The 19,044-nt window shown below is 41.5% G+C and overlaps 1 protein-coding gene and 1 pseudogene across 1 annotated transcript; both read right to left on the reverse strand.

The window, feature by feature from the left end:
* Positions 1–1,503: 1,503 nt before the first annotated feature.
* On the reverse strand, positions 1,504–4,935 carry LOC121193922 (excitatory amino acid transporter 3-like). The gene is made up of 11 exons (XM_041056354.1): positions 4,845–4,935; positions 4,453–4,518; positions 3,608–3,694; positions 3,268–3,370; positions 2,946–2,988; positions 2,761–2,844; positions 2,456–2,637; positions 2,269–2,347; positions 2,097–2,116; positions 1,784–1,906; positions 1,504–1,702 (listed from the first exon to the last, which is right to left on the reverse strand). Exons 1-11 carry the CDS (start codon positions 4,933–4,935, stop codon positions 1,504–1,506), a joined length of 1,077 nt encoding a protein of 358 aa, XP_040912288.1.
* Positions 4,936–8,979: 4,044 nt separating this feature from the next.
* On the reverse strand, positions 8,980–11,021 carry LOC121193923 (annotated as a pseudogene).
* Between the last annotated feature and the right edge of the window lie 8,023 nt (positions 11,022–19,044).

Below are 19,044 nucleotides of genomic sequence, written 5' to 3' on the forward strand. Positions count from 1 at the left end.
GCACAGCAAACTGAAGAAAAACTGAAGAGACAGACACACAAACACTTTGAAGACAGTGTAGATAAATGTGTTTGGTGGAATTGGTGCATCACTGCCGTTTACATAGTGAAGAAGGATGGAGGATGATGGAGGCGTCTCTCTGGCACCTGTTTATAGATGTGACTAAACATAACAGACAGTGGATACAAGGAGGTGCTTTGTGGAATGATGTTATAGACTATTTTTCTCATCATGTTTATGAATTTTTTCAAAATTATCCTGAGTGGTATTTCTTTTCTTTTTTATTTCATTTTCTTTCTCAGATCTCTTCTCTTTGGTTGCGTTACAGAGTGGGGTCGTAAATCTGGAGGTTTAAATATTAACTGATGAATATCTGAAAACTAAAAAAGTTTCGTCTACAATCAACAACCACAAACCTGACATAAGTTAAGCGATTGTCATAAAACAATTTCTCCAAGTAGCTCGAGCTCTCTCTGAACTCCTGGGCCACTCGAGTGTGAGAGCCCCTCTTCTACAGTCTTACCGTGTTCCCCACTCACACACTTGCTTCAAGCCATCACACACTGTACAGTACTGCCTGAAATCTTTACAATGCATTAGCAGTCTCCAAAATGCGCAACCGTATTCAGAGCCTTCCCCTACCCGTTCAGTGCTCTAGCTGGTGCCCCTTCCATCACAGCCACCAGTCTTTGTGTTCACACACTCACACAGAAACTGCACAGCTTTATGTCTCTGAGATTTTCTTTCTTTTACAAAAAAAAACTGTATTAAAGAAGCAAGTGACATAAAACAGATTATGAAAACAATGTAAAAGTTATTGCACAACATGTTATATGAAAGAAACCAGTGCATTACAATATTTATAATATAATGTAAATAAGACTATTGCACAAAAAATAAATAAATGAACAAATTACAGAAACCTCAGTGCAATATGCTTAATGTATGTATATTTTTTATAAATCCTATGTACATTATGTGTATGTGTCTGAGTGTAGTATTCTCAGATTCCTCCAAATCTTCATGTAAGGGTGGCCGAGAAACCTGTAATAAACAATGAGAAAAAAAATGCATATTAGGCCCACCAGAACGGGAAAACTAAGCAAAAGGAAAAAAACAAAACAAAAACAAAACAAAACAAAAAAAACTCACTTCTCAAGAAAACAATCCAAATAATACACAACAAAAGAATTACACTCTACAGACAGGTGAACACAATTTAAATCTAATAAATCAAATACCTAATCCCAATGAGTCTTCTCCCCTTCACCCCCTCCTCCAAATGTTCATATCACACACACTGCCAGTCAGTCACGTCTGAGGGTGCAACCACTTGCTCTGTGGTCAAGACTGAAAACAGGTCGCACATAAAACATGAAACTTACAGGAGAAATTCCGCAAGCTGAGGTCACTCTGCAGGTCAAACACAGAGACTCCTCACAGACACTGACATTAATGTGCTGGGTGCTGAGATTTCCTAAACAACAGGAAGAGAAGAGTGACTCACAAGAGGGTAATTAACTGGTTCAGGTCTAGTTTGATGTTGTTGAGCTGGGAAATAAAAACTGCTGCAGCCACTTCGTAAAGGGCAGTTCCGCCCATGTTGAAGAAGGCCCCCAGGGGCAGCATGAAGCGAGTGATCCTTTTCTTGATGCTGAGTCTGTCCTCACAGCATCTGAAAGTGACCGGCAGCGTGGCCGAGCTTGGAGACACAGGATTTTCTTTGTTAGTGAACTAACCATATGAAAAAATATTCCAAATGTCTTGAACACAGAGTTCTTACCTGGACGAGGTGAGCAGCGCTGTCAGTAAAGCAGGAGACACACCCCTGATGACAGCTGAGGGGTTTCGTCTCACAAGCAGGAAATAAGTCAGTGGTAATATGATTGTTCCGTGAATAAAGAGTCTGAAACATATGACGAACACACAGAGGTGAAATGTTAGCAAACTTTAGCCTCTCGTCAGTGAAAGTTCAGCATCTGCTCACAGTTTGCTTACAGGATGTGCTACCAGTATTATCTCCAAAGAAATAGCAGTTGACAGAGGATGTAATAACTTTGTGAGAGAACATACTGACCATAACCTCCACAAAGCACATTCTTTTGTCCTCATATGTCTTGGGAGACAGTAAATCAAAATTACACAATCAAAAAGCAAAATCTGCATCACATGTCACTTTGAAAAGCAGAGATTCTGATAAATGTGGAACCAGAATGTCATGGTGACAAAAGGTAAACACAAAAAGGTAAAAACGCCCACAAATTTTACAAGTTTGAAGATGGTTTCCCAGTCATGCACCTCAACAACGTGGCTTGTGATCATGAAGAAGACTCCAAATGGCAAGTAGCTGCAAAAGGAAATGATGTGATGACAAAATAAAAGCCTCAACACTGAGCAGAAGAGACCCAGCGTTTGGATTACATTCAGAGAGAATCATGGAGGATGTTTGACTTACCACAGTATCAAGCTGAAGACCCATTTGGTGGCCTCCTTCAGGACAGTGAGGACCTCCACCAGGACTTTCCCTTTCTCCTGCATCCAGTTAAGGGCCAGGCCAAAAACAAAAGACCAGACAACGAGGCCCAGCATGTTGGGTCTCTCCACATAATGTCCGACGAGTCGCACTTCTGTGGCATTCTGTCACAAGACCAAAAACCCATCAACAAGAACAGTCTGAGATAAACTTCATGTATCAAGGATTATGAGTCCAAACAGAAACTTCACATTGCATTCATAGAGACAAGGGATAAATATACAGACTGACACATATGAGAAATATACCATTTCCAGACTAGAGTTTGGCTCATCTGCTTCTATTTCAAGCTCCAGCCTCTCAGTCTTGTACTAGGATAAAAAACATAATAATCAGTGTACACACGATGAAAATCACATGGAGAGAGGAAATGTGCAGTTCATACTGTGTTGTGCCTGAAGGAAGAGCAGACCTGTTGGAAACAGGCCTGAATCAGGCTTTGTGGGACCATGTTCCTGCAAACAATTAACAAAAGTCACACTTTTAGCAAACATGTAAATGTTGGCCAAAGATACAACAAATGGAATCTAATGAAGGAGGCGATGAGACGTTAGCCTAAGTTTGCAGGACCTGACATAAACAACCATTTCTGCCTCAGAGAAACTCAAAAGAAACAGACGGGATTTTCCGTCGTCTTGTTGAAGACACTGACGGACCAACAAACCGTCTTGAAGCAGAAATTCTAACTTGAATATGTAGAAAAAAGCAGAAATTACATCAGAATTTCTTCTCACCTGATCAGATCCAATAAGGTATCGACAACAGAAAAGGACTTCTCATCTTCTGCCTCAACAACATAAGCGACCCCGGGTTTGATCATCAGGACCAGTGCTAACCCTACACAACATAACGAAAGAGGCTAAACCTGTGATGCTTCAGCTGTGGGGAGACTGAGCCTGAGCTATTCACTGTCCTGTTACTGACATCATGAACAATGGATGAAAGGACAGTAATGAGGGTATATTATTTTGGCCATATACAACAGTAAATGAAAGAAAAACAGCTGAGGAGAAAATGTAAGACTTTTGATCTTTGAGACTTTTTAATCTAATCTACCTGAGACCCTGCTCTCACCTGTGATCACTGACAGAAGAGTGGTGAAGATGGAGTATGCTGTTGAACGTACAGCAATTCTCATGGAGATGTCTACACCAGAAATGCCTATAAAAAAAAAAAAAAAAAAAACACGATCAAGAAAAACCAGAAGCTGTGATCTGCAGACCCTGTAAGACAGTCAGAGCTCCACCATCACATCTCAGAAGTTCAGAGGACTGTCTGCAGGTGAGTCAGGACTGGAGGATAGGTAAAATACTACTCACTACCTTCAAATAAAAAAACTTGGATTTAGTAAATAAACAGCTGATTTCAAATTAGGTGTTATTTTAAAGAAATCATATTTCAAACTTTAAGAGGAAAAAAAAAAAGCAAATCGTTCCACAGTTTGTTCAAATCTTGTGTTGTGACTGGCTGACAAGCATTTTACACACTTCTGTACCTGTAACCTGGCAACCAATCAGGAACCACCACGTGGGCCACACAAACTAAACAGCACTGTCATATTTCCACTGTTCAAATGAACAATAATAAAGTGTGTGTGAGCCACAGACTCTACCAGCTGTCAAACATGTCCTCACGTTCCGTCCAGGAGACGATCTCAGGAAATGAATAAAGACTGAAGATGTTTGAAGAGGCAGGAAACACTGACTGCGATTCTGAGACATTAAAGTAGGTCTGTGTAGTCTTTGATAGGCAGAACAAATCTTTCCTCTATCAAACAAGATGGTGCTCAGTAAAGGAACACACTGTATTCAAGTTTCATAAGCTTAAACCAAAACAGTACTGTTCCCTTTGAATGCTGTGTTTAACATGTACAACCTAATGTGACAGTTAACAGAGAGAGAAATACACCTGCAGCTTACCTGTTATCACACTAGTCACGATGAAAGGAACGGTCACCAGCTGAAGCATCCACGTGAGGATTTTTCCTGGAAAACCAATGTAGATGTTAGGAGGCAGCTCTCCTGCCTCTGGGGGTGTGTTTGTTCCTTTTTTTTTGTCTCTCGGCGTGCATGTGTGGGTGTATGTGTTTTTTGGTGTGGGTGTGTTTTAGTTTGTGGATTCCTGGGCGGCTCCTCCCTTCCCCAGCTCTGACTGACTGCACACACCTGTGCACAATCTGGGCGCAATCAGTCCTGGCAAAGTACAAGAGGCTCGGTGTTCCTGTCCCTCCTCGCCAGATCGTTCCGTCATCTTATGTGGTGACTAGCTCCTGAGCTTTCTTTCCTCGTCACATTCTTCCTTGTGAATATACTTATCTTTTGTCCTGTGCTCTCCCGTTCCTCACTAACCAGCGTGCTCTCTCCTCCTGCAGACACCGGTTCAACCTCCACCGCTCCATTCATCGCCGCTCCAGCCATCTCTGCCCCGCCGTCCAGGAATCCCTCCACTGCCCAGACTTTTCCTTTGTTTCCTCGGTTTTGAGAACTGCTAATAAACCCGTTAAGCCGCCTACCACCTCTCCTGTCTGCTTTTGGGTCCAGGCCTGTATAACACCCTAGTATAACAGTAGAGTTGTTCCAGTTCAGCCATGGGGACACAGATCTTGAGAATCAAGCCCAGAGCAAAACCTGTGAGAAATTCAGCACAGAAACTTTTCACAAAAATAACTTTAGTCTTTTAATCCAACCAGAAAGACAGAACATCTTAAGCAAAGCCACATAATAGAACAATCCTGTCTTGATTTTTTTTCTCCTTATGCGCTCACAGTACATTCAAACTGTTGGTCATTTTTGAAACAGCATCTTTAACTCCTACACATGGAGGCTTTAGCTCATCAGAAAGCAGAAACCACCTGATTCACATTCATTTCACTGCAGGGACACATCATCCACACACAGGTGGCATGAGCTGACATGAGCAGTGTCCTGGGCCCTGATGGAGCCTCTCCAACGCTCAGTTCATGACTCTGACAGATCTTATTTGATTCAATCAGAAACATGAATGTATCTAAGAAACACTGTCTTTGTACAGCTGATGCCAAAATAAAGTTGTGTCCTGTGTCATGGACATAGACTGTATAAGACATGGACGTAGCACCCGTAACGTCACTCATTGGTTTCGGGGAGTCGGTTTTGTGACCAAACCATGGGCATTTGAGCTGCGCCATCTTGGATTTTAGTGGGAGTGTACTTTCCACATGTGGCGAAGAGGCGGCTACTCTACGGGTCAGCTGGCCGATAACCCGGCCACTTAGCTTGGAGCAACTGAGCTAGTCTAAGGCTAATCAGCTAATCAGCTAGGCTAACAAGCTAAGCGGCAGCTACACGCAGCTACATCCACCACATGACAGTCCCCGAGTCCAACCCAACTAGCTCGACCCCGTGTAACCGCGACACACAGCATACAACAGAGATCATAATGTTGCTGCTGTGTTTTAAACATGAGAGGTTTTTGACGGAGCTGCAGGGTTTGGTGGAGTTGTGGGGGGAAATTTATTTCTAGCCTGTTATTTAACTGTGAAACAATCATTATTATTTCATACTGATAAAATATTAAAAACATTATTATTATTATTATTGTCATTATTAACGATAACGATCAAAAATAATGATGATAATAATATATTAAAATGTTTAATATATAATATTTACCGGCTTTCACCGCTGCCTCCACCCACTATCCACTTACAGTTACAGCAGCCGCTTACTGACGGAGCTGCTCTGTCCATGCAATGTCGGACTTTTTAAACAGAAAAATGAGACGAAATAAAATTGTAGCCTAGTATTCCCGCAATAAACGGACTCTGAGAGCACGGAACACACCGCAACAGCGTTCCTAACATTAGCTGCTCCGGTCCTCTATCTGTATCAGCAGCGACCATAAATTGGCAATGAAGTCATAAGCCAGCGGCAAAATATGCCGGTACATGCTAATTAGTGCAAACATCCAGGTAAAATAGTGAGAAATTTACTTACCGAAAAAACTGCAACACAGACTCCTTAGACGGTCGGTTAGTACAGTCTACACTACAACAAGCCATACTGTCACAAAAACCTATCCGAACATTGGCAAACAAACACTGCAGGAGGTAGCCGGAGGCCTCTGGATGTAGCCGCCTAGCCCAGCCGATGCTTTAGCAAAGAGCTAACTGCTTGTGCCTGTCTATGGGCTGTCATTCAACGTAACCACGCCCTAATTTATTAAGCCTAAATAACACTAAAACGGTTGTGGTACACCCCCCCCCCCCCCGCTCACTTCTGGAGCCAGCCCCCAGCAGCCGCTGAGGAACTGCAGCTTTTTGAACACGGAAGTGATCCTCACTGCTGAAACTTACAACTCCCCCCTTGGTCATGGACTATGATAAAACATGATGGGTCTCAGTGTTTACTGCAAACTGGTCAACGCCATATTCAAATCACTCAATGCTCTGATTGCCAAGGCAACATAAAGTGGCTAACAGTTCCTAATAATGTCCTAAAGCAGAAAAAAAAAGTGATTTGAGTTGTTTCAATTATTTCAGGTGTGAGGTCCGGGATACCGGGATAAGCCACCTGTATCTGTGACTCACCCAGAGCCACCGAACCAGTCAGTGTGGATTTTTTCGGGCGGACTCTTTCAGTTTTTGGCCGGTTTCAGACAGTTAGCTCTGCTAGGCTAAGCTAACGTCGCCAACTCGTGTGATGGCTTTCAGTCTGTAGTTCTTCACATTACTTCTTTAAAGATGAATTAACTCCACGTAATTTATCACAGGGATGCTTGTCGTATTAACCGAGAATATAGAGCTTTATAACAGTGTCGATCTCCATCCGTATCCATCCAATCTCCAATCAGGCTTTGACTGAAAACCACGGAGTGCCGGCTGAAGTTCATTCATACCAATGTGACAGTTTACTGTTCTGTAACTTTGATTTTGGAGGGTCACGCCGTATGGGATAAATAGCAGCCGAAATACTCCACTTCTAACTTAATCACAGAGCTGTCAGATCTGTTTGGATCTTTTAACTGTTTTGGTTCAAAATCGATCTTGAATAACGGAGCTATGTGACAACTATGATGAGAATCATGTGACCTGCGAAGGTAGACAGGTTCGATTCTCTGATCTGATATATCCATCCATAGAAAATATCTGTCTGATCTACTGATGTAAAAACCGTTTCTGCTCTGTTACATCTGATGGTACTGATGGTACTCTGGAGCAATATAAATAAACACACCACGAGTGATGAATCTAATCAGGCTTTGACTGAAAACCACGGAGTGCCGGCTGAGGTTCATTCATACCAATGTGACAGTTTACTGTTCTGTAACTTTGATTTTGGAGGGTCACGCCGTATGCTTTTAATCTGAAAATTAATTAAAATCAGAGGTTGCTAAGTTTTATTCAAAATTAAAAATTCAATTTGAATGAGTGTTTTCACTCTGTAAATCCCTGTTCTCAATTATTTTGAACCGTTTTGATAGTGCGCGCCACCGGATGACAAATCCCCTGCGTGTTGTTCACGCAGACCTGTTTCCGGCGGTTGATAGGTTTTACCCGGAACTACAGCTCTGCTAGGCTAAGCTAACTCGTCACCAACTTGTCTTTCAGTTTGTAGTTCTTCACATTACTTCTTTAAGGATGAATTAACTCCACGTAATTTATCACAGGGATGCTTTACTTGTCGTATTACCGGACAGGACGACACATCCCCTGCGTTTTGTTCACGCAGACCTGTTTCCGGCGTGGGCGTGAAACCCGGAACTACAGGTCTGCTAGGCTAAGCTAACTCGTCGCCAACTCGTCTTTCAGTCTGTAGTTCTTCACATTACTTCTTTAAAGATGAATTAACTCCACGTAATTTATCACAGGGATGCTTTACTTGTCGTATTAACCGAGAATATAGAGCTTTATAACAGTGTCGATCTCCAAAAATCTAAACAGCCCATGGTGAAGAGACCATGACCCTGGCTCCGAATGAACTGTCCAACTGTATTTGTGACTCACCCAGAGCAACAGCTGCCAGACTTGAAACCTGAAGTTTGTTCTGCATTAAATAATCCCAGCATCTCCTCATCCAGCTGCGGCCAGCGGTGCATGAGGTGTTGGCCTCCTCTGCAGCGTTACTCTCCATGTCTACAAACCCAAATAGCAGCCGAAATACTCCACTTCTAACTTAATCACAGAGCTGTCAGATCTGTTCGAATCTTTTAACTGTTTTGGTTCAAAATCGATCTTGAATAACGGAGCTATGTGACAACTATGATGAGAATCACGTGACCTGAAGAATTACACTCTACAGACAGGTGAACACAATTTAAATCAAATACCCAATCCCAATGAGTCTTCTCCCCTTCACCCCCTCCTCCAAATGTTCATATCACACACACTGCCAGTCAGTCACGTCTGAGGGTGCAACCACTTGCTCTGTGGTCAAGACTGAAAACAGGTCGCACATAACACATAAAACTTACAGGAGAAATTCCGCAACCACCAGGATGGAGGCTTCCTCGGCCGGTAAACCAATTGCTGTCAACACATACAGAGTCGCTCCTGTCCCTCCAGTTCCTATGCTGGACACAGCTGAGGTCACTCTGCAGGTCAAACACAGAGACTCCTCACAGACACTGACATTAATGTGCTGGGTGCTGAGATTTCCTAAACAACAGGAAGAGAAGAGTGACTCACAAGAGGGTAATTAACTGGTTCAGGTCTAGTTTGATGTTGTTGAGCTGGGCAATAAAAACTTCTGCGGCCACTTCGTAAAGGGCAGTTCCGCCCATGTTGAAGAAGGCCCCCAGGGGCAGCATGAAGCGAGTGATCCTTTTGTTGATGCTGAGTCTGTCCTCACAGCATCTGAAAGTGACCGGCAGCGTGGCCGAGCTTGGAGACACAGGATTTTCTTTGTTAGTGAACTAACCATATGAAAAAATATTCCCAATGTGGTCTTGAACACAGAGTTCTTACCTGGACGAGGTGAGCAGCGCTGTCAGTCAGGCAGGAGACACACCCCTGATGACAGCTGAGGGGTTTCGTCTCACAAGCAGGAAATAAGTCAGTGGTAATATGATTGTTCCGTGAATAACGAGCCTGAAACATATGACGAACACACAGAGGTGAGCTGTTAGCAAACTTTAGCCTCTCGTCAGTGAAAGTTCAGCATCTGCTCACAGTTTGCTTACATTCGCCCACATAAGGTCCTGGTTTGGTGAAGTCAACTTTTCATTTGTTAGAAAATGTGTTAACTAGTCTGACTTTAAAGGCCCACTCTGTGCTCGCTTCCTGTTTGACAGTCAGAGTCCCTGCTCTGAAGGATACGTAAATCTATTTGAGCAGGACTGAAGGGTTTTGGTAGGTACGCTTTACAGGCAGTGTTTGGACTGTGACTTTATAGGATGTGTTACCAGTATTATCTCCAAAGAAATAGCAGTTGACAGAGGATGTAATAACTTTGTGAGAGAACATACTGACCATAACCTCCACAAAGCACATTCTTTTGTCCTCATATGTCTTGGGAGACAGTAAATCAAAATTACACAATCAAAAAGCAAAATCTGCATCACATGTCACTTTGAAAAGCAGAGATTCTGATAAATGTGGAACCAGAGTGTCACAGTGACAAAAGGCACTTGGACTATAGTAGATCTCAGATAGGTTTTAATGAGTTTCAGCTTAGAGAGGCTCCTTTCAGCAGCAGCCACTGTAACAGGAAAAGTGTCAAGAGCTCCATGTCTGGGTTAAGGATGGAGCAGTGCTCGGGGCTGGACAGTGCTCTAGCAACTCTTCTTTTAACATGCTGCTCTTCTATGAGAGGAAGCCAAGAACAGTTATATTCAAAGAAGCCTGTAGCATCCGGTGAGCTCTTAGCAGCATCAGTTACCACCAGATTTGAAGCATGGTCACCACATAGTAGAGAAAAGGCTCTTGAGTTCTGCTAATGCAGGCTAGCCTGAACACTGGCGCTGTTGTAATGGGACTGTCCTCTGCAGTCCTCAAAGGGGATGTAAAGCCCCTGCAGCCTTTTGAGGATGACAGAAGACAAACATTTCCCTGTTGACTACTCCTCCACAAGAAAGCCCATGAAATGCTCTTCAGTTTGTCATATGTCTGCCAGTAACACAATCCTGACAACAACAGAGAGCTGTTCCTCATGACTCAGATCAGGGGTATGGTCTAAAATATTGGAGAAATTATTTGTTGTTTTGATCTATTACTATTTTGTTTTCCAGTATTTTAGTGCTGAAGGAGTCTTTCAGTTCAGTTTGTATTCTTTTGCCCAGGTGATGTGTATGACTGGCTGCTCCACATTCCACCTCTTAGAGAAAGACCGTTGTCTGGTTTAACATGTCTGTGGATCCCTTTAAAGCCATGTTTCCTTCAGCTAAGGACTGAATTATTACCACCAACCTAATAAGAACATCATGCCACCTGTTTCTCTCAGCCTCAGCAAGTGCCATCTCTTGCTTGCCTATTGTTAGGCTCTTTGAAAGACAGACCCCCGATACCTTCCATGTTGCCATATATTGTGCTAGCCATCCTCACTGGCCTTGAGCAAGTGGCTTGCATTTTTCCAATCCCTTAGTCTTTCTCTGTTCAAACTGAAATCTTTCTGAGAAAACATTTTGCAGCAGAAGCAGCACAGACTATCGTTCTTTTTTTTTTTAACATCATCCAGCTTTTTTTTATGTTTCTCCATTGACTAAGACTCCACTGAAATAATCCTGCTGACCCTTTCTCTTGTCTTTTTGACTCAAGAATGTGAAACTGTTTTTGATTTGACACGGTCCTCTGAGAACAAACTCTGTTCTTACCATGTGAGTTAAAACAGATGGTCAGATGGTTGCTGGGATGTGCTGAAGTGGAGAGGACAGGAGCGCTTGATGCTACATTCCTGGAAGGTGCAGAGGTGGAGAAGATGTCTGTCTGCAGGTGGCCCAGGGTTTGCAGGAGTGGGATTCAGATATTTCAGAAGTGCAACTGGAAAGAGAAGAGGTTAATACACTGGTTGTTACATTATATTGATTTAAAAAAAAAGACCTGCTGATGGTGAAACTCATCCAATAATAGCACATAAGCCACATTAAAGCCTCATTCTAAACACAGACACTGTGAGTAATCACACTTAGCAGTCATGCACAAAACACACACAAGAAAGTTGATGCTGACTCATTGCTTCTCTGCCCTGTGAAAATATTGTTTTATGCACAGTTTATTTAACCATTTTTTCATTTTTCATGTTTCTGCACTTAAGGACTGCAGTCTCAAAACTCCATCATCCTCTTTAACCAATCACTCAACAAAAAATACAAGAAAAAACAAAACAAAAATAAAAAAAAAGTCAACCTTATTTAGTATTTGACTTTTGGCTTCATCTTCTATGCACTTGGGATGTGACTGATCCCTTTGTTTGTATTTGCATAGAGATTTAGACTTTTAAGCAAATCACATTCCAAATGAGAGAGACATATTCATTTCAGATAGGTTTGTTCTTGTGAGGAGTGTGATGTGAGAAGCACACCAGACCCTTCAAGTATTAACATCAAAGAGCCGTTGAAAATGTGAAGTTGATTGAATTGTGGCATTTGCCAGAGCTTTCTTTGTTCCTGCTAATTAGCTGCCTGGGTTTCCCCTACATTATCACATTTATTCACATTTCTTAGCAACTTGAGAGTATGATGCAACGTACCATTTGAATTTTTAAACATTTTCCCATCAGCAGGCTTGTACAAACATGGTTAACTGAAAAGCAATTGGCCATTTGCAAAGGAATTCGTTTCATCTTTTTAATACAGTGGTATCCCCAAGGACAGCGCGCTAAATATTCCATGGTTTTCATTCTTTCTCTGTGTGTGTGAGTGTCTCTGTCTATGATTCAAGCGGACCAAAACACACACGCACACAAACACAGGTGGGATCAGTGCCTGAGGTCAGCGGCTGTGCAGGAGCTGGAGCAGAGAGTTGAAATGCTGCTCGTGGAGCCAATGGCTGGCATCTAGTATGATATGCAGCAGGCCTGCAGTTTGATGGCTCACGCCCACTCCACACTCTCCCAGTGGCAGTGAGGATTAACCCGAGCCCTTCTGCTCTGCCACTGCTTCTACCCAGCCAAGCTGCTCTCCAGGCAAACAGAAAAACAGCACCAGGTTGAGTAATAAAAAAAAGGAGAAAAAAAACAGTTCACAGATTTCACTCAAATATGTATTCATATTCAGGGCACAGAGTGAAAATCATTTTATTTCCTGTAAAAAAAAAAACTACAACAATGCTTATTGATTTTCTTTTCCTTAACTGTGGCACTGTTTGAGACTTCAACTTTGTGGGGTTCTGTTTGGAATAAACATCTCTTATTATTGTTGATTAGTATTGTTATTATTGTTGCCGTGTGTGCTCAGGAGCAGCCTGACACAGCTGAATTTCAGTTGATGTTTTCTAATGGTGACCTTGAAAAGTTCAAGTCCTTTACATTCATTCCCACACAGACTGTCTCTGTAGATTCAGAGCAGTGAGGCCATCACATAAGGTTTTTCCATTGTGGGTGTGGAGTGAGCCAAGCAGTCGAGTTGCACTGACACACTCACAAAGTTGTTTACCTGAAAAGCTCATAAAGTTGCTCTAACCTGGTGACAAACACGTTACATTTCCAATAAATTCTTGACAATAGAAGCATACCACTGGTTTACTGGTGGAAACCTTTTAATGTGAAGCAGCATGAGCAGGAAAGGTTAGGTTTGCATCAGCATTGGCTCAACACAGCTACAGTTTGGCTTAAAGTGATCAGGATGCTATAAAGCATAAGGCATGGAAACACATATTGTCATGGCTTGGCTTAGAAGAACATGGCTAAAGTGGCCCAACCTGGGCTAATGGAAAAACCCTAATTCATGTAACTGACCATTTGTTACTTGTCACTTGTTACTAGTACTAAAGAGCTTGAAGGTTGGCATCAGAAGTTGGTAGCAGAAGTGTAAGGAACTACTAAAGCAATGTGTTTATCTGCTCTAATTAGCAAAAGCATACTTAGATGATAAGCTCTGTCTTTCTGGTAACTCTGCAGAAATCTATCTACTATCTATCACAGAGTACAAGAATAATGCTTCTCATTCATTTCCATGTCTACATGGATCATAAACTGGTGATGATGCTGCTCCGGACATCAGTCGTTTAACATGATATTTTTTTATGTAGATATCAGCAGATATTTAAGACCCTCTCACAGGTTTTTGGATTATATACAAGCCAAATATAGTTTTCAGTCCAAGAAGTTAATGTTTGTTAGCTTGCTAAGAGCTGAAATCTAAAATTTCAGCTTGCAAAATCTACTGAACCGTCACAAGTTCAAAATCAGAAACCTGCTTTTTTCTGCTTCACTAAGGTGAAGGAGCCATTGTATGAATTTCAAATGGTTAATATGAAACTGGTCTGTGCTTGAAAAATGTAGTGACATTTGTCATCAAAGGAATCATTTCCCTCCCACTCAAATCAACAGGCACACAAAAAAACGTTCCTTTATTCTTCTCTCTCCAAATGAAAACGACAGCTAATGATGAAAAACTCATTCATCATTTGTTTTCCCAGTGAGACTTTGATTTGACACTGTAACTTAACTCCTATCTGTCACATTATTACACATCTCACCTTGAAGTCTCTCTGGCTGACAGATGCGTCTTCGCATTGCAAAAAGGAGAGGAAGTTCAGCTGCAGCAAGCCAATGAGTTCATGTATCTGCGACGCCACGAGGCAGGATACTGATGCGTTGTCCTGTAACTCAATTAAGGCAGGAACGGCTGCAAACTGGAGCTGAGGAATCAATTTCTAACTCAGCCCGGTTTTAATCGGCAGCAGTGGATTCTGCAGTGTCAGTGGGTGAGGCGTCGTTACTCACAGCACCTGAGGGAAGTGACAGCGGATGTAATGAGATTCTCAGGGCCCTGTCTCTCATACACATCAGCAGCACTAAATAGCATGAAGGGAGCTGGGGATTATGTTTATAAATGTTCTTCGCATGGAAGCCTGTGGATGATAGGCTCTTCAAACAGCCCTTCTTCTGTTTCCAAGGCTTTCATTTTTTTTTCTCCCAATTTTCACTGCATCATTGAAAATGTGGACATTTGATGTTTTTGTAAGTTGTTCTAAGTGGAAAATGCATTTAGTGGGCATTGCTACCCAGCGCATACCTCTTTTGTTTTGTTTTGGGAGCAGGCTGACAGGTTGGCAACATGTCCCGCTGGAAGACAGCATGGTGGAAAGGTCATTATTAGACTGCTCATGGGTCTAACCTTTATAACAGAGGGTTTCAGTTGTGTTATATACATATTTCTTTCTTCTGTTTTCAGAAAACAAATTGTCTTTTAAAACCAAAAGTTTGCTAATTAATTTGTAAGAAGGAGAAAGAGAACCTGAGCTAAATTACTTGAAAAAAGATCTAACATTTGCAAACTTTGAAATTCACCTATTCAGTACTCTGCCATTCAAACTGACAAACCCATTTTCACATAAGCAGCATTTCACCCAAGATCAAAAATCTGAATTTTCAAATTAAATTACTTGCAGATATAGCTGATCAAATAAATCTAACACACACACAAATATACATCTTGGACCAAAGAATCAGAGAAGAAGAAAAGAGCGTAGCTTTTAGACTGTGCAGTTTATTACTTATATATATATATATATATATATATATACGACAACTAACTGTCATGGATCACAAAGCTGGTGAGAATCACTCATTACTCTTTATTCTAACTGCTTAGCATCAATGTCATAACCAGAAGCAAACTTTTAACTCTGCACGATCAAATGTCAGCTCATTGAAAAACATAGTAAAAGCAGAAAGATGTGCAAAACATGAATAAAGGGATCTGTGTGAATTGAGGGAGGTTTATTTGAGTCGCAAACGCAACACAAGTATGTGGAGCTGTCGACCTGCTCTGTGCAGACAAGCTCTGGACTGAAGTGCACTGCTGGACTGGTATCACCACACCCCCTAAGGTACCAGTCCACCCACTGGGGCATATGGAGAGGCACCAAAACGAGTCCTTTCTGCTTTGGCACAGAACAGCAGCTCTGGATGTAAACAGTGCACTGCAGAATAATCTAATATGAACCTTATTCCTCTGGATACTAGGCTGTGTAGCCTATTATGTAGTGTGTGGGCTCCATTGCTAAGCAGTAACTGCTTCACACACACCTAAACTAACTACTAATTATGAGCCCAAACATAAAATGACCCAACGCTAATTTGTTCCTGGTTGGTTTATGATTTAAACTGATACCAAAAATACTCCAAAAAACAGTGGAGATGTTTTGAAACATCCTACTATCAAATACACATATAGAATATAAAAACGCCTTCCTTGTCAAAAAAAAAATCACAGGTTCTCTAGAGGGCAACGGTTATTTGACGCTGTAAAGCTAATAGGATCCTAACTGGAGACAGCAGACAGCTCGAGGGGGAAAGTGAAAGAGTAATCTCTGATGTGATTCAGTACCCTGTGAGCTCACACTTCTGTCCTTGAGCTGATCAAAGTTTCCATAATGTGAACACACAGGAAAAACTTCTATGTAGTGGAAATCCATTTATCTCCCTGAATGGGATGTCTCATCTGACATCTGAGCCCCCCTGTTTAATGTCTTCCTCAGTGATAGGGGCCATTTTAATCCAGGTCTTTAAAAAAAAAAAAAAAAACAATCCCCAGACAGCAAGGTGAACACAAGATGCACAGTCCGAAATACAAACACGGCCATACAGACCCAAACACAGATAGAGACACACAACTAGACGGCGAGGCAGTTAGAGAGATGGTATCATCTGTCCACAATGATTAGCAATGCCTCTTTCTTCTATCAGTTTTGTGTGAAAGCAACTCAGGCAAGACTTTTTTTTTTTCTGTCTTTGTGAGACATGTTAAGATAAATGTGCACTTAGCCTTGTTAGACAGTTTGGTGACCACAGTCCTATCTGGATGCACTGCAACCTGCACTCACTCTCTGGATGGATGATGGGTTTTTATCAGAACACAAAAGATTAACATATAGAAGAAGAAAATGAAAGTGATATGAAATGAAAATACACAAGCAAGAAATTGACATTTCCTTTTAGCTCCTCAGCTGGTTGGCATGCACAGACTTTTTCAGTGTTTCAGTCAGTGACATTTGAAAATAATAAGAAAAAGATTAGAGCCAAATACACACTGTAAGCAGTTCACAACAGTTAACATTACCGGAGATTTCTTATTTGAGCCGTAGACTTGTGAAGAACTTTAAATGGAAGTGCGGAAAAAAACATCAAATGTCAGAGTAATGATGAGCTTCGTTTTATAGGTTGTACTTCTCTTGAAGCCTCAATGAAGCCACACTTGTGAAGTTAATTTTCAGAGGGAGAGGCAGTTTCAGGTTTCTTATTTAGGGACTTAATCAGCGCATCTGTTCTGTTTCCCAGAGGAAACATTTCCCTTGTCAATAAGATCTTGCTTTCCTAATTAAGAGAAGGTGTTTTTTTCTTTGTAGTTTCACTTTTAGGTTAAACTTTAAACAGAAACTTCCTTTACAAACTGAGTTATTGAGTTTAGAATGGTTCTCAGGGCACAGTCGATGTTTAGAATTAGATATTACTTGGTACGAAATCTTTACACTATGTTTTTTTTTTGACTGATGTACAAACTTTAACCTTGTGTGCCATTTAATGGTCTCTAAATTTAATGAAGCTTTTCTGAATGCTTTGGATTGATTAACACAAATCACTGAAACCTACAACACTCTGGATAAACAGGACCTTAAACTTGAACAACAAAACAGGTATTCTGGCAGTGCGAGCTAAACAACTCATGAATCAAACTGCCTGGTCAAGGTTAAGAAACCAGCTGGAAACTAAGTCTGTTGTGTCTGTAACAAAGGACCCACTGTGAATTAAAATTAGTTGTATTATTACTTAAAACTTCAAGTGGTAAATTCACCACTGTTATCATGAGTCACAGACAGTATGGGCCATAAGTGAACAGAAAACGACACATGTAGCAACAGTGACTAAGGGAGGCAGGGCTTAGGGTGTGTCCTACAAATGGTTAGGTTAAGGAAGTGGTTCCAAAATTGTGGAGTGGACCCCCCTGGGGTGGCACAGAGCCATCGCTGGGGTCGGCGTGGATGATCAGGGGAAAAATAAGGAGTGAAACTAAGATGAATGAATATGATTTTTGAAGGTAAAATAAACACGCAAGAGTTTGCTGATGCTATTGTGCCATCTTTATTTCACTAAAATTCAGATTTTATTTGTTGCTTTTGCTATCATTGTTATTGACTCTTAAAAACGGTTGGGTGATGGAGGGTGAATTTTTTTCAGCTTCTGAAAGGAGGCATGCTAGAAAAAGCTCGAGAACCACCAGGTTATGGCCCCAAAAACACCTCGGTTAAGTCAGGGAAAAACAGTGGTTTGGGTTAATTATTGAATATTGATATTCAACCATGAACACCTCTGTTCCCTAACCTTGACCAAGCGCCTTAATTTAAAAATGTACACTGAAGTCATTTTCAGCACTTGAACAAACAGCCCATGCTTGTCAAGGAGATTCTTAGATAAAAAAAATCTATGACACAATTAAACGCACTTGCAGATCATTAAATCAGTGAACAATCTAATGAATGCACAGCATTGATGTGGTACCTAGCTTCATGGGTATTCAGATCACATGAAGTCCAACCAGGAGTAATTTGCTCTGTGTGGCCTTTCCCTGCCTGACCTTTCAGTGATTAATGCAGGGCCAGTGCCTCTGTGTTAACCTCCAAACACCTCTGACACAAGCTCCCCTCAGCTGTTGCCTTGCACACATCCTGACATTGCTAGCCACATGCTGAGGCAGGGGCTGGAACATTTTGTGGGCAGTGTGTAATTAATGTGTTTGACAGCACATTACATCCAGATCACTTGAAGAGTCTAATAGCTCTCAGAGGAATATACACACATGGGGTTCTGTGTGGTACAATGCTGCCATTACCTGCCAAGGACTGTCATGCTGTTTTCAGCATGCTTTCAAGTATTTGCTCTCAACAGCTGCATCTTATTTTGAAGCATTTGCTTTTGATTCGTACAAGAATGCATCCCCTGCAAAGCTGCATCTTAGCCAGAATGCGAAAAAGAAAAATGGTCAGAAAACGCACTTAACAATACTGCTCTGAACAATTACTCTAACGGCTCGTGTCAGCCCTCAGCTCAGACTGTTGTTGATAGGTGTACTCAGTTCTCTCAACACAACTTCTATCAAATGATAGAAATGGTTCAAAATTCTTACACTTAAAACACTGGGATCACATATACAGATGGGATGTCTGATTACAAGGACTAACACTGCACATTCTCACAGTTAGAGGACTGGTAATAAAGACAAACTCACAACACAACAGCACTATTGGTTTATCCAAACAGCCAGCAGTGTAGGTTTAAATAGCCAGTGCAATACATCATCACTTTATGAATCATTTTTGAGTATCATATTCAGTCTGTTTTCTTCTGGTTCCCTTTTTAACCAAGACACAGTATTGA

The sequence above is a fragment of the Toxotes jaculatrix genome, chromosome 15 (assembly GCF_017976425.1).
Source record: "Toxotes jaculatrix isolate fToxJac2 chromosome 15, fToxJac2.pri, whole genome shotgun sequence".
Classification (NCBI taxonomy): Eukaryota; Metazoa; Chordata; class Actinopteri; family Toxotidae; genus Toxotes; species Toxotes jaculatrix.